Here is a 13,017-nt window from a genome sequence, read left to right as displayed (position 1 = left end):
TAAAGGGGCTGCCCAGGCTACAGATATTTGTGACCTGTCTTCAGAATAGGTCATCAATATCAGATCGGTGGGGTCTGACATCTAGCCCTCCCACCGATCAGCTGTTTTGGGCTGCCGTGGGGCCAGATGCCAACAGAAGGCTCCATACACTGTGTAGTTTCTGGTTCAGCTCCATTCATTTGAATTGTAGCTGATCCCCAATACCCTATCACGGCTACTACGCAGTGTACGGAGCTGCCTGCCGTGGGCTCCATACACTGTATAGTCACAGCTGATCTGTGGAAGTGCCGGGTGTCAGACCCCCACCAATCTCATATTGATGACCTATCTGGAGGATAGGGTATCAGTGTCTGTAGTCTGGACAGCCCTTTTAAGTTTTCTTTTTTGTATAAGGTATGTTCACAATTACATTATGGTCTATTCTACTGCAAGTAGAGTGTACTCTCCTTAGTAAAATGCTACCTTTCTTTAGTAAATCTGTGTCTCCATTCTTGACTTTTAATCCATCTGCAAATAAGTTAAGTGCACCGAAGTTGTGCCCGCTGCCATCGGTGCACCCAAGCCCCTCTCCTTTCTCTGCCCAGGCCCCTCTGTCGGACAATTGATTGACGGTGCCAGACATTTGGAATATAATCTCGCCGGCCCTGAATTCTCGTGCATGCACTGTTCGATTTAACATCTGCGCATGCGCAGTACAGTTCCTTGGCTCTGTTGTGGCTAAAACAAGTGTACTGCTCAGACGCCAATGTTACATCGTATGGCGCATGTGCTAGAATACAGGGCCAGGCAAGGTGACATGCCTAATGCCTGGCCCTGTCGATCAACAGTCTGGGCAGAGAAAGGAGCAGAGCTTGGATACACAAGGGCAACGGCATGCCCTTGGTGCACTTAACAGCTAACTTGCAAGTTGATTAAAGGTAAAGTTTCTCAGCGAAGGAACATTGGATTTACAAAAAATTTTTTTTATCCGGGTGAGCATGTCCTACCTGGCAGTGGGCTGGGTTGCGTAGGAATGTTCCTGCTGACACGCTCCCTTTAAAGGGGTTGTCTTACCATAATAACTTATAACTTATCCACAGGACTGCTGGGGGTCACGCATGCACACTGACGGTGCATTCAGCCTATATTGGAATGCCAGCGATAGCTGAATCCAGTGCACCAGCTATCCCCGGCAGTCCCATAGACAATGAAGGGAGCAGCCTCGGGCATTCGCGACCTGCCACTCGATTCATTTCTTCGTGTGACAGGTAAGGATCCCAGCAGTTGGACCCCCACTAATGGAATGCTAATCCCTTATCCTGTAGGTACGGGATAAGTTCCTAACATGGCACAACGCTTTTTATTATATGGTTGCTATTATAACTCTTAGGGCTGTTTCACACAAGCGGATCCTGTGCTTGTCATCCGCAGCGTGAATGAGAGCGAAGCCGCAGTCCGGACAGCAGAGACACGGAGCCCCCTCTCTGTGATCTTTTTACTACAAAATCACAGTGAGGCCTCATGCACACGAACATATTTTCATTCCGTGTCCGTTCCGTTTTTTTTTTTTTTTGCGGACCGTATACGGAACCATTCATTTCAATGGGTCCACAAAAAAAACGGAAGGTACTCCGTGTGCATTTCGTTTCCATATTTTTGTTCCGCATTACGGACAAGGATAGGACTGTTCTATTAATAGTGTCCATTCAGACGACCGTAGAATGGGTCCGGATCCGTTCTGCATAATTGCAGTTATACGGAACGGGTGCGGACCCATTTATTTTCAATGGGGCCGGAAAAGATGTGGACAGCACACAGTGTGCTGTCCGCATCCGCGTTTCCGGCCCGCGGCTCCGCAAAAAAATAGAGCATGTCCTGCGGACAAGAATAGGAATCCTCTATTAAAGGGGTTCTGCACTTTGTTTAAACTGATGATCTATCCTCTGGATGGATCATCAGCTTCTGATCGGCGGGGGTCCCGGGACCCCCGCCAATCAGCTGTTTGAGAAGGCAGTGGCACTCCAGGAGTGCCGCGGCCTTCTCACCGTTTACCGCCGGCCCAGTGACGTCACGACTAGTATCAACTAGCGTGGGCGGGGCTAAGCTCCATTCAAGTGAACAGAACGACTTGTATCAGCCCCTCCCACGCTAGCTGATACAAGTCGTGACGTCACTGGGCCGGCGGTAAACAGTGAGAAGGCCGCGGCGCTCCTGGAGCACCACTGCCTTCTCAAACAGCTGATCGGCGGGGGTCACGGGTGTCGGACCCCCGCCGATCATCAGTTAAAACAAAGTGCATTGTATTGCGCTCCACAATTTGCTGACCGCAAAACACTATGGGCGTCTGAATGGATCCTATGGGCCAGCTTTTCCGTTCCGCAAAATACGGAATGCACACGGACGTCAGCCATATTTTTTGCGGATCCGTTTTTTGCGGACCGCAAAATACATACGGTCGTGTGCATGAGGCCTGAGAAAAAGTTGTCACCGTGATTTTGTAGTAAAAAGATCACGGAGAGGCACGGAGTATTATCAATCATGTTAATGCTCCGTGTCTCTGCTGTCCGGAGCGGGGCTTGGCTGTCATTCACGCTGTGGATGACACGCAAGGGAACTGCTCGTGTGGAACAGCCCTTACAGATGGTGTCACCCAAAAGTTCTGACTAGCAAAAATTTCTAGATATGCAACTGTAGGGGACAGAGGATGTGACCTTACATTATATCTGTTTTGCCATTCACGAGTCTGGGAAAGCAGAGTGACAATAATTGCTAGAGTTGTGATGGTCACTATATTGTTACCCCGGTTTCCTAGAATCAGACAGTTCGTATTCTTGTTTACTGGTGATTTTTTTGTTCTTTTTTTTGAGAAAGGGCTTTTTAAAGATTCATGGGTCACGTACATGCCGCAAACCTCCTGTTCAATACATGCAGGGAATGCAGAACAAGACGTGAAATATCACATACGGCTGAGATTTGGGACCTTCCCTCTCAGCTCCGCTAAAGAGCAAGTGGCTGAGCTGCAATACCAAATACCATGCGCAAATTGAGCACAAGTGTGACACCGTTTTGGGGGGGAAAAAACGCCATGTTTTTTTCTAACTGTTTAACCCTTATAAAAGGAGACTATGAAATGCTCAGTTTCATTGACTCCTCCAGAACTGGAGTGCTCTTCTCTCTGCCTAAGGGTCAATTAACACGACTGTATTTCTGGTACCTCATCTGTTCTGCAATCTTGACCCATTCATTTCAGTGAGGTCGCAAAAGACGTGGACGGCACACCATGTGCTGTCCGCATCACAGTTCTGTGGCCCCGAAAAAAAGAGAGCACATATCCTGTTCTTGTCCGCAATCGTGGACAAGAATAGGCATTTCTATCATAGGGCCGGCTGTGTGCGTTCTCGCCTCTTTCTGCTGTGCCGTTCTCTGTGCTGCCGCCCCAGTCCTGAGGCTCAGCGGGCGCAGATATATGGCGACAGAAATCTCTAAGCAATGTAAATGAGCTCAGGCGATTTACTATCAAGTGCCATGGGCCTTATATCCTTGGAAACCAGTGGTATTATCCGCTTACTTGTTAGAGGATATAAAGATGGGATTCTTCTTCTCCCCTTTAAAGGGGTTATCACATGAATAATGTAAAAAATTTAAATCAGACATCATATAGGACATGACAGTCTCTTTATAACAAAGCTAGAACCAGCCATGTACCTCACATGGATCCAGAGATCTCCCCATTCATTGCTCTGCTACATTTATATCAAGCTGACAGCTCAAGGGGAGTGTCCTTTCTGCTGCCGCTCAGGAGGCGTGTCTTTTCTGCTGCCGCTCAGGGGGCGTGTCCTTTCTGCTGTCGCTCAGGGTGTGTGTCCTTTCTGCTGCCGTTCAGGGGGCGTGTCCTTTCTGCTGTCGCTCAGGAGCCGTGTCCTTTCTGCTGCCGCTCAGGAGCCGTGTCCTTTCTGCTGCCGCTCAGGAGGCGTGTCCTTTCTGCTGCAGCTGTCTCCCTATCACAGCTCAGGAGGCAGTTGAATGTAATTGAGCATGTGCTGCCATCTCAGTGAGCAGGACAAAGCAGATGGCACTATACAGATACATTTTATTGAATAACTCACTATAACGATGCTAAATTTTTATTTACATGAATATACAAAAGTATTCAGATCCAGGTGCTGGCTTGAAAACTGTAGAATATTTTTTGTGGGACAGCCCCTTTAACAGAGCTAAATTAATCACAGTGTAACTTGTATAGCTGCATTGGGCTCCTCTATGGTATATCGTGTGATGATGACGTCTTTCATTACACGCGATTCTCCAGTCTGCTATAAAGATGTCCTGCCCTTGTATCTGCCCACTGCCTCCTGTCCCCTGAATCCAGCCCCAGGTTGTTGCCTGCCCAGCCTGAAAGTTTTCAGTATGGTTAAAAAAAATAAGCGGCAACAAAATGTCCCTTTTCGGTTATGACTTGCTGTGCATGGCTGGGTTTGTTAAACACTACGCAAACACAACCCCCATCATTTACCCTCAGTTAATGTTCCCAAAATCAATCTGGGGCCCACATGCAGATTTGATGCAGATTTCACTTATTTCATTTTTGTCTATGAAAGTCCACAGAACTATTCTGCAATGGGTGTGGTATCTGGGGAATTTTTTTATAGCACAATGTAAGTGGTTTTTATTTATTTTTTACAAAAACCCTACAAAACAAATCTTCTACCTTTGTACTTTGCCAGCTTTATACTGTGCCAACAATAGGTTAAAACAGCCCCAAACAACTTGAGCATTGCTTGCCCTCCGCTCTGTTAGATATTAAATGTCTGTTCGCTGGAAGTGACTGCGTCAGCATTTTATTGTTGTCTCTGCATAATGGCCTCATTCCACAGACTTCCTATCGCACAGAATAAACTCTGGGGAGAGAATGGTGTCTTATTGTCCAGAACAATGCTTTGTATGGAGCTCTCCACAGAGTCCTGACCAGATGGGACAATTCCTGCAGCCATATTACCGGAATAATGCAATGTAATTCTGAATTAATGGATGCTGATTTTTTTTTTCTTTCTTTTAGTATGTAAGATAAATGTGCACAAGAGATGCGAGGCCAGTGTGGCTCATAACTGTGGGGTGAATTCAGTAGAGCTGGCCAATGCGCTGGCAGGAATGGGTCTGCAGCCCGGGAACATTGCTGTCACACGGGTAAGAGGTCACGTAAATAAATGGTTAATCACCAAGGAAATATACTGTAATAAAAACAGCCTGTATGTGTTATTTTAGGACCATGAGAAGGGCATTATGGGATGATTACAGGGCTATATTTATACTATAGTGGGCGGAGGTGCTCTTTAAAGCTTTAAAGGGAAATTCCACCCAAAACGGAAATTTTTGTAATAGGTGAAACTAGCCCTGTGTCTTCAAGGAAGGCCCGTAAGCATCTTATGACTTGTTTCTGGTGTCTGTAGGACTCTAATGCCTCCTTGGCTGTGCTCCAGAAAGCAGAAGGAAGCTGACGTTCTTTCTAGTAGCCCCTTCCGTCTTGTGATTGTGGGGGGTGTCAGGTTTGAAATAATACGTTTTAAACAAGTCTGTGTGGCATGGGAAGAAATGTTCCCTTAAAGGGGAGCTGTCGCCTCTCCTGTCTGTTATATCAAAGACTTTCATCCCCCGTGTAATAACAATTCTGGAGCATCTGTTCTTATGACTCCATGTTGTGCCATTCCTCTATTATTCCCACTCTAATTTTTATAAATGAATTACTAGAAGTTAGCAATGAAGGTCCAGAAGGGTGTTATTAGTTGAGGTCGTGTCCCTGCACAGTCTAACACTGTCAGCGCTGATTGGATAGTGTCTGATAGGGTCCAGCTGGACATTCATTGCAAACGGCTAGTAATTCATTCATAAATTCTAGCAGGAGTAATAAAGGAATGGCACATCATAGGGTCATAAGAATGGATGCTCCAGAATTATTATCACATGTAGAATGCAAGTAGTTGGTGAAACAGAAATGTCAGCAAAGGTTGCAGGTCCTCTTTAAAGGCCATATTTTAATGTCATGGCTTGTAATGAACTATTCCATAACATTATGAATGGTTAGGACTGACATCTAGGACTCCTGTTGATCCTGACGACTAAAAACCTGAGGTCCCGTTGGTATTTCCTCTGGCAGTTTGCAGCACAGTGGCTGTGCTCAGGCTCATTTGTATCTGTAACGCACATATCAGACATATACTGTATGTCATTTCCTGTGGGATACTTCTTTTAGCTTTAGCATAGTAAACTGACGGCAGTTCTGAAAGTCACCACAAGGTGGCAGTATATGATAGTTTTGTTGACATTCTGCAAATTCCACCTTAAAACAAAGTCTATGTGCTCGTATAAGGCATTCAGTAATGTATATGGTTTGTGCAGTTATAGATTAGCAGTGTAATCACCCTAAAGGGGTTTTCAGAGAGCTAAATACTGATGACCTATCCTCTAGTATCTGATCAGTGGGGGTCCGACACCCAGGACTCCCGCCGATCAGCTATTTCAGAAGGACTCTTCTGAGTGCTGTTGCATTCTGGCAGCTTTCTCTAGGCCAGTGACGTAACATTCATCAGTCATGTGGCCTAGATGCAGCTCAGCCTCATAGAAGTCAATGGGACTGAGCGCGATACCAAAAACAGCCGCTATCCAGTGTACTGCGATGTGCCGCGGCGCTCACAGGGTCGCTGGTAACTTCTCAAACAGCTGATTGGCGGGGGTGCCGGTCCCCCACCAATCAGGTCATCAGTATTTTCATTTCGGAAAACCCTTTTAACTATACAAATCCTGCTTGTTTTCTATGATACATTTTGTCCTAGCAGCCCCCCCCTCCCCCATAAAGAACAAACAAGGACTTGATTTATATTGTAACATGCACGGATTACACGGCTAATCTTACATTTTTTATGAACTATTAAGGGGAAGTCATATTAAAGTTTTAGTAGTTTATTTCAATGGGTATGCTGCTCGTGGCTGGCTGTAACTGTGACATTATCTGACATTTCACCACTAGATGGCACAAATACCGTAACACACTGTTGTTGATACGGCCATTTTAGCAATGTGTGTTTATCAGAAGTCACTTGTGTCAGAGAGACTTAAATGGTCACCGAGTTTTCATATCAAAGGCTTTAATCTGTGGAGGTCTGAGTGCGGAGACCCCCACAGATCGCTAGAAAGAGGAGAGAGAAGCACTCGCACAGCTCGCTTTCTCTTCTCACTGCAAGGGACAGAACTGAGATTGGCCCTAGACGGTTCATTGAGTCCATCTTACTTCTTCTCCTGCAGCGAAGAGACACGACGGGATATTCGAGCGCTTCTCTCTCCTTATTCTAGCGATCGGTGGAGATCTCAGCACTAAGATCCCCGCCGAACAAAAACCTTTGATATATGTCTATGACATATCAGAAGTTTAATAAAAGACTCTGTGACCCTCTAAGCCTGTTGGCACACTAGTTCAGCCATCAGCTCCCATACACATGCATGCTCGACTTGGTAGAGTGTGCTTGTTTGCTTAAAGGGCATCTGTCAGCAGCTTTGTACCTATGACACTGGCTGACCTGTTACATGTGCACTTGGCAGCTGAAGGCATCTGTGTTGGTCCCATGTTCCTATGTGCCTGCATTGCTGAGATAAATGATGTTTTATTATATGCAAATGAGCCTCCAGGTGCAACCGGGGCGTTGCTGTTGCACCTAGAGGCTCTGCTCTCTCTGCAACTGCTGCGTCCTCTGCACTTTGATTGACAGGACCAGGATTGATCACGTTTACACTATCTGGTCCTGTCAATGAAAGTGCATAGAGAGCAGAGCCTCTAGGTGTAACGGTAACGCCCCCATTGCTCTTAGAGGCTCATTTGCATATATTAAAACATTATTTTTCTCAGCAATGCGGACACATATGAACATGGGACCAACAACAGATGCCTTCAGCTCCCCAACATCTACAGTCAGGGTAGTAAGATGGGAAGCTCCCACACACATTGGCTGACATTAAAGTGTATGGCAAGCTTTACATTTTGTATATGATTTCCTCAAAGGGGTTGTCTGGGAATTTCATATTGATGACCTATCCTCAGTCGGACCCCCGCCTATCAGCTGTTCGAAGAGGCAGCATTGCTCCGTGACCGCTTAAGCCTCTTAGCCAGTGACGTCATCGTACATTGGTCACATAGCCTAGCCATAGCTCTGTCCCTATAAGTGAATGGGGCTGAGCTGCACTACCAAGTACAGCCACTATACACTGTACAGCTCTGTGCTTGGTGAGCTGTGAGGAGCTCTGGTGAGCACAGAGTTCTCTTCGAACAGCTGATCGGCGGGGGTCCCGGAAGTCAGACCTCTGCCAATCGGATATTGATGACCTATAGGCCATCAATATCAAATTCCTGGATAACCCCTTTTAGGTTGCAATGTACCTTCAGTTAAGCATTGTGAGTGCAACAATGTTAGAAGTGCCTAATTAAAAGTATAGTAGACTAGGAGTCACATAAATACCCATATAAAATCCATATGCAGATTTTTCTCTCCCATAGAATTGTGTGAAAAATTGTAACAATTATATAGAATAGACAAGTATTTCATTGTATTTCATAGCAATCAGACAGCAGCCCGGCCAGATCAGAAAACGGCTGTGAAGAAGATTCTCTGTCCAACACGTCCTCGCAGTACAAATTTGGGATTGAGGATTTCACCTTTATACGCGTTCTGGGAAAAGGCAGCTTTGGAAAGGTTGGTAATTCCGTACGTTTTACTGTCATATTAACATTTTATTGGTATAACATGTCGGCATCTCATGCTGCAATCTCTCCGGTCAGCAACTAGTCACAGCATGCTAGCCATATTATAGACCTACAATACGTATCCCATGAGCCCTCTGGCTCCAAAACCGTGCCTCACCCCACCTGTCCCTGGGTTCTGTCTGGTATTGCATTCAAATTAATAGAAATGAGCTGCAATACCAAACACCACCATGAAAAAGTATGGTGCTCTTCTGGAACAGACTCCTTTTTTTCTGATCTCTTTCAACACCTTTTATTTTTAAGAATATACTGATGGTCACAAATTACCATTGAGCCACTGGCATAACTTTGACTTATAGATCTGGGGGTTGCAGTCACTCCTGATCCTGGTTGATCAAGACCCCTCTGCCACAAGGGATGGCAGTATCTGTTGGTTTTGGGGCTCTAATACATGTTTTTTGGTCTGCCGTTGAGCAAGACTGTTCTATAACACAAGCAAAAAAATATATATCTCCATTACTTCTTTGTCAAATGTAAGATTTCCCATAATTAACCCTGCGGTGGGATTTTGTTTGCTTGATCTCCCATTATAGCCGGCTGCAGGAGCTTGTTGCTGCTGCAAGCTGCCTCCCATCCTGAGTTAGCAATAGACTAAAGGTGCCATTACACTGCCCGATATACTGGCAGTGAGCGGCGAGGGACGAGAAAACATCCATCAGTGTTCACCGTATGCACCGGCCTGATTACACAGAATCACCGCAGTCGTGCCGCCCTCATTCTGTTCTATACATTATCGGTGGTACATTCCTGATTACACAGGGAGATGTGCTGCCGATAATCGGGTGTATTTCATCCTGATTAAAGATGCCCATCAGCCGATGAACGAGCGGCTGATCGGCTGCTCAATTATACGAGCCAATTATCGCAAACGAGCACTCCCATAATCGTGCAGGCTAATAGGCCCTTAAGCGCCTCTTTCCTGATGTAATTGGTTGTACTTGTTTTTGATAGAAGTTGTTAAGGTCTGATTTAGAAGGCAATTATCAGGAATGAACTGTACGTTCCCAATAACTGCCTGATGATCAGCAATCATGCAGCAATCCCCTCCACTGTATGGGGACAAATGATTGATGCAGTGATCGCTTGTCCCCATAGAAAATCATTATTCCTGCGCATCAGATTGTTGATTAGACAGGAGGGTCTGCTGCTCAGAATGATGATGATTTTGTGCTGGCAGAACAACCTCCTCTCCCAATGAACCCGGTGATCACCGACACTTTCTGGAAAGGCCAGTTATTGGGAACAAGCGTTTATACAAACCTCATCCCAGAATATTAGCCTGATTGTTGGTCTCATAATTTGCTCATAATCTTGTTTTCTTTCCTGTTCTCTAATTAAGATGCAGCCTGGGTCAATGATTACAGGTGGAGAATAGTTACAAAGAGTGTCTCTTGCTCTGGAGGACCTGTCCTGTCCTACATTACACCGACAACTCATTGATTTAAAGGGGTTGTCTCATCTCAGACAATGGGGGCACATCGCTAGGATATGCCCCCATTGTCTTATAGGCACCTATATCGGAAACAGAGCCCCACAAGGTGGTGGCTGGAGGACTCTGGTCCGGCCACCACCAAGCGTGCTCCCCATAGAAGTGAAGGGAGTGCACCTGACCGGCCACTGCTCCCATTCACTTCTATGGGCCCGACAGAAATAGCTGGGGGGCTCCGTTCTGTGGTGGGACACGCATCTATAAGAAAATAGGGGCATATCCTAGCGATATGCCCCCATAGTCTGTGATTGGACAACCCCTTTAAATCTAAAGTTTGTAATGCTTAGTTTCCCCAGTGGTGGCGTTGCAGGGAAATGTTATAATTAGCATCAGGCTTCTCTGTAGGCAATGGATGATCACCGGAGGTCCCAGCAAAGGAACACTTTGTGCTCAGCTTATTCAGATAATGATTGTCCAAAGCGAAGAACCCGTTCAATGTTTTGAGCTGATACCCCTGACTGTTAGCTTTGCACTCATTGGTCTCTTTTATGCTCAGGTAATGCTTGCCAAATCGAGAGATGGAGATAACCTCTTTGCAGTGAAGGTGCTAAAGAAGGATGTGATTCTTCAAGATGATGACGTGGAATGTACTATGACTGAGAAGCGCATCCTGGCCCTGGCTTCTAATCATCCGTTCCTTACACAGCTCTTCTGCTGCTTCCAGACTACGGTGAGTTCTCCGTGCCCCATTTACATCTATTCCATAGGTAGCAGACCTCATTCAATAGGCAGGAAGGCCGCCAGGTTCCTAAACAAGGATGAAAATGTTGCAACATGTAACCAAAGTTCTCGTGACACCATTTTACCATTGACACAGAAGGTCTCCTTTGTACGCCAGTATTACAGTGTAGTGTACATATATCAAGGAATTTAGTGCAAATTAGTCACACTGTGCAACTTGAAAGCCATGGTCTGTTGGGTTCAAGTCAGGTCTCTGGCTGAGTCACTCAAGAACATTCATACAGTTGTCATTAAGCCACTCCTGTGTTGTCTTGATTGTGTCCTTAGGGTCATTGTCTTGCCTTCGGCCCAGTCTGGGGTCCAGAGCACTCTGGATCAGGTCTTCATAAAGAATGTTTCTGTACTTTGCATCATTCAACTTTCTCTCAACCCTGACCAGTCTCCCTGTCCCAGCCGCTGAACCCCCCCACACAGCATGATGCTGCCACCACCATGCTTCACTGTAGGGATGGTATGGGGATGTGCATGGTTTCCTCCAAACAAGACACTTAAAATTGATGCCAAAAAGTTCTATCTTAGTTTCATCAGACCAGAGAGTCTTGTTTCTCACAGTCTGAGAGTTATTAGGTGCTTTTTTGCAAACTCCATACTGTTTTTATGTGTCTTTTTACTGACGGGAGGCTTTATTATGGCCATTCTGCCATAAAGTCCAGATTGATGGAGGCTGCAGTGATGGTTGACCTTCTGGAAGTTTCTCCCATCTGCTCACAGGATCTTTGGAGCTCAGCCGGAGTGACCATTGTTTTCTTGATCACCTCTCTTAAGGTACTTTCACACTAGCGTTGTTAGAATCCGGCAGGCAGTTCCGTCAAGCGGTATACAAACGGAGAGCTCTTTTTTCCAGATCCGTTAGACAGATCCGGTGATATACCAGATCCATCTCATCCGGAATAACAGATCCGGTATTCAAAGATCAAAAGTGAAACTAGCTCCTCCTATGTCCCGGCGCATGCGCAGACTGGAAAACCGGTGATGGGGCAATTTCCAATACACTTGGTACCGGATCCGGCATTAATGCATCTCTATGGAAATTAATGCTGGATCCGGCAAGTGCGGTATTGTTCCGGGATTTTGTCCGGAAGACATCCTGATGCATACTGAACGGATTGCTTTCCATTCAGAATGCATTAGGACAAAACTGATGCGTTTTTTTACGGTATTGAGACCCTTTACCGGATTTCAATACCGGAAAAGAATAACACTAGTGTGAAAGTACCCTTACCAAGGCATTTTCCCCCGAATCCTTAGTTTGGTTGGATGGCCAGCTCTAGGAAGAGTGTTGGTTATTCCAAACTTCTTGCATTTAAGAATTATGGAGCTCACTATGATTTTGGGAGCTTTCAGCGGAGAAGATATTTTTTGTCCCCTTCGACAGGTCTGGGCTTGCACACAATCCTGTCTCTGAGCTGTACAGGCAGTTCTTTCCTCCTCATGACTTGGTTTTTGCTCTGATATATACTGTCAGCTCTGAGTCGTTATATAGACAGGGCTGTGTCTTTCCAAATCATGTCCAGTCAACTGAATTTACCACAGGTGAACTCCAATCAAGGTGTAGAAACATGATCAAGCGAAATGGGAGGCCCCAGAGCTAAATTTAAAGTGTTGTAGTAAAGCATCTGAATCCTTATGTCCATTTAGTTTTTCCTTTTTAGGCTACTTTCACACTGCCGGAACGGCCTGCCCGATCTGGCAAAATGTAAGACAGATCGGGATCCTAATCCGTCAGAAAAATGCATTGAAATGCCGGATCCGCCTTTCCGGTGTCATCAGGAAAAACGGATCCAGCATAAATTTTTTTCACCTTTTTTTTCAATTGAGAGCGTTTGCTTAAAGCATTTAGTTAAGATAACACGTCTCGGAAAGCATGTGTGTTAACTCTCCTACTTCTGTATAGCCATACTGATAAATGTCCAGCAGGGGACGCAATAGCATCAAATGACACATGTGACCCATAGTCAGCAGTGCTAAGTTGCAGTCTGTTCTATACAAGTTTCCTTCAACC

The 13,017-nt window shown here is 45.6% G+C and overlaps 1 protein-coding gene across 1 annotated transcript in view; it reads left to right on the top strand.

The window, feature by feature from the left end:
• The window catches only part of PRKCH (protein kinase C eta), a 166,517-nt gene that overhangs the window by 99,302 nt on the left and 54,198 nt on the right, over positions 1-13,017 (top strand). Inside the window, exons 7-9 of the mRNA XM_040411234.1 lie at positions 5,036-5,163; positions 8,580-8,714; positions 10,771-10,944. Coding sequence (XP_040267168.1) covers positions 5,036-5,163; positions 8,580-8,714; positions 10,771-10,944 — 437 coding nt within the window. The remainder of the gene's footprint in view (positions 1-5,035; positions 5,164-8,579; positions 8,715-10,770; positions 10,945-13,017) is intronic.

Source organism: Bufo bufo, chromosome 11, assembly GCF_905171765.1.
Source record: "Bufo bufo chromosome 11, aBufBuf1.1, whole genome shotgun sequence".
Lineage (NCBI taxonomy): Eukaryota > Metazoa > Chordata > Amphibia > Anura > Bufonidae > Bufo > Bufo bufo.
This window is presented reverse-complemented; position numbering and strand designations above follow the sequence as displayed.